At 48.2% G+C, this 355-nt stretch overlaps 1 protein-coding gene across 1 annotated transcript in view; it reads left to right on the forward strand.

Annotated features, from left to right (window-relative positions):
* Positions 1 to 28: 28 nt before the first annotated feature.
* Positions 29 to 355, forward strand: part of CFAP36 (cilia and flagella associated protein 36) — a gene marked incomplete at its 5' end in the record, with an annotated part of 12930 nt that continues 12603 nt past the window's right edge. The window contains one exon of the mRNA XM_010144692.1: positions 29 to 56. Within this exon, the coding sequence (XP_010142994.1) occupies positions 29 to 56 (28 nt within the window). The remainder of the gene's footprint in view (positions 57 to 355) is intronic.

A 355-nucleotide genomic window follows, 5' to 3' on the forward strand; every position in this document is an offset into this window, starting at 1 on the left:
GCCAGCGGTGCGGAACAGCACAAGGCCCATAGTTAAATTCCTGCAATTTTGTGAACGCTGGCAGATAGGAGATGAGAAACTGTAAGTTAGTACCTCTCAAAAAAATGATAGTGCTACAAAGGCAACAGGTATTGGGGATGCTTTGTAGGGGGTCGTGTGCATGAGTCTAGCTCAGAAGCAACTCCAGTAAAACTGCATCTTCTTCCTGAATCCTAGCAACTTCCTTACATCAAGCTCCAAGTAGAATGGTTCTTACTACCAAAGTATTCTTCTACCTGCTGGTGCTCACTCCATCCTCCCCTCCATCCTGCTGTGGCCTCCAGAACAACTTCTGTGATGGCTGGACCCAGCGGGG

The sequence above is a fragment of the Buceros rhinoceros genome, unplaced genomic scaffold, assembly GCF_000710305.1.
Source record: "Buceros rhinoceros silvestris isolate BGI_N320 unplaced genomic scaffold, ASM71030v1 scaffold18931, whole genome shotgun sequence".
NCBI classification, from domain to species: Eukaryota; Metazoa; Chordata; class Aves; order Bucerotiformes; family Bucerotidae; genus Buceros; species Buceros rhinoceros.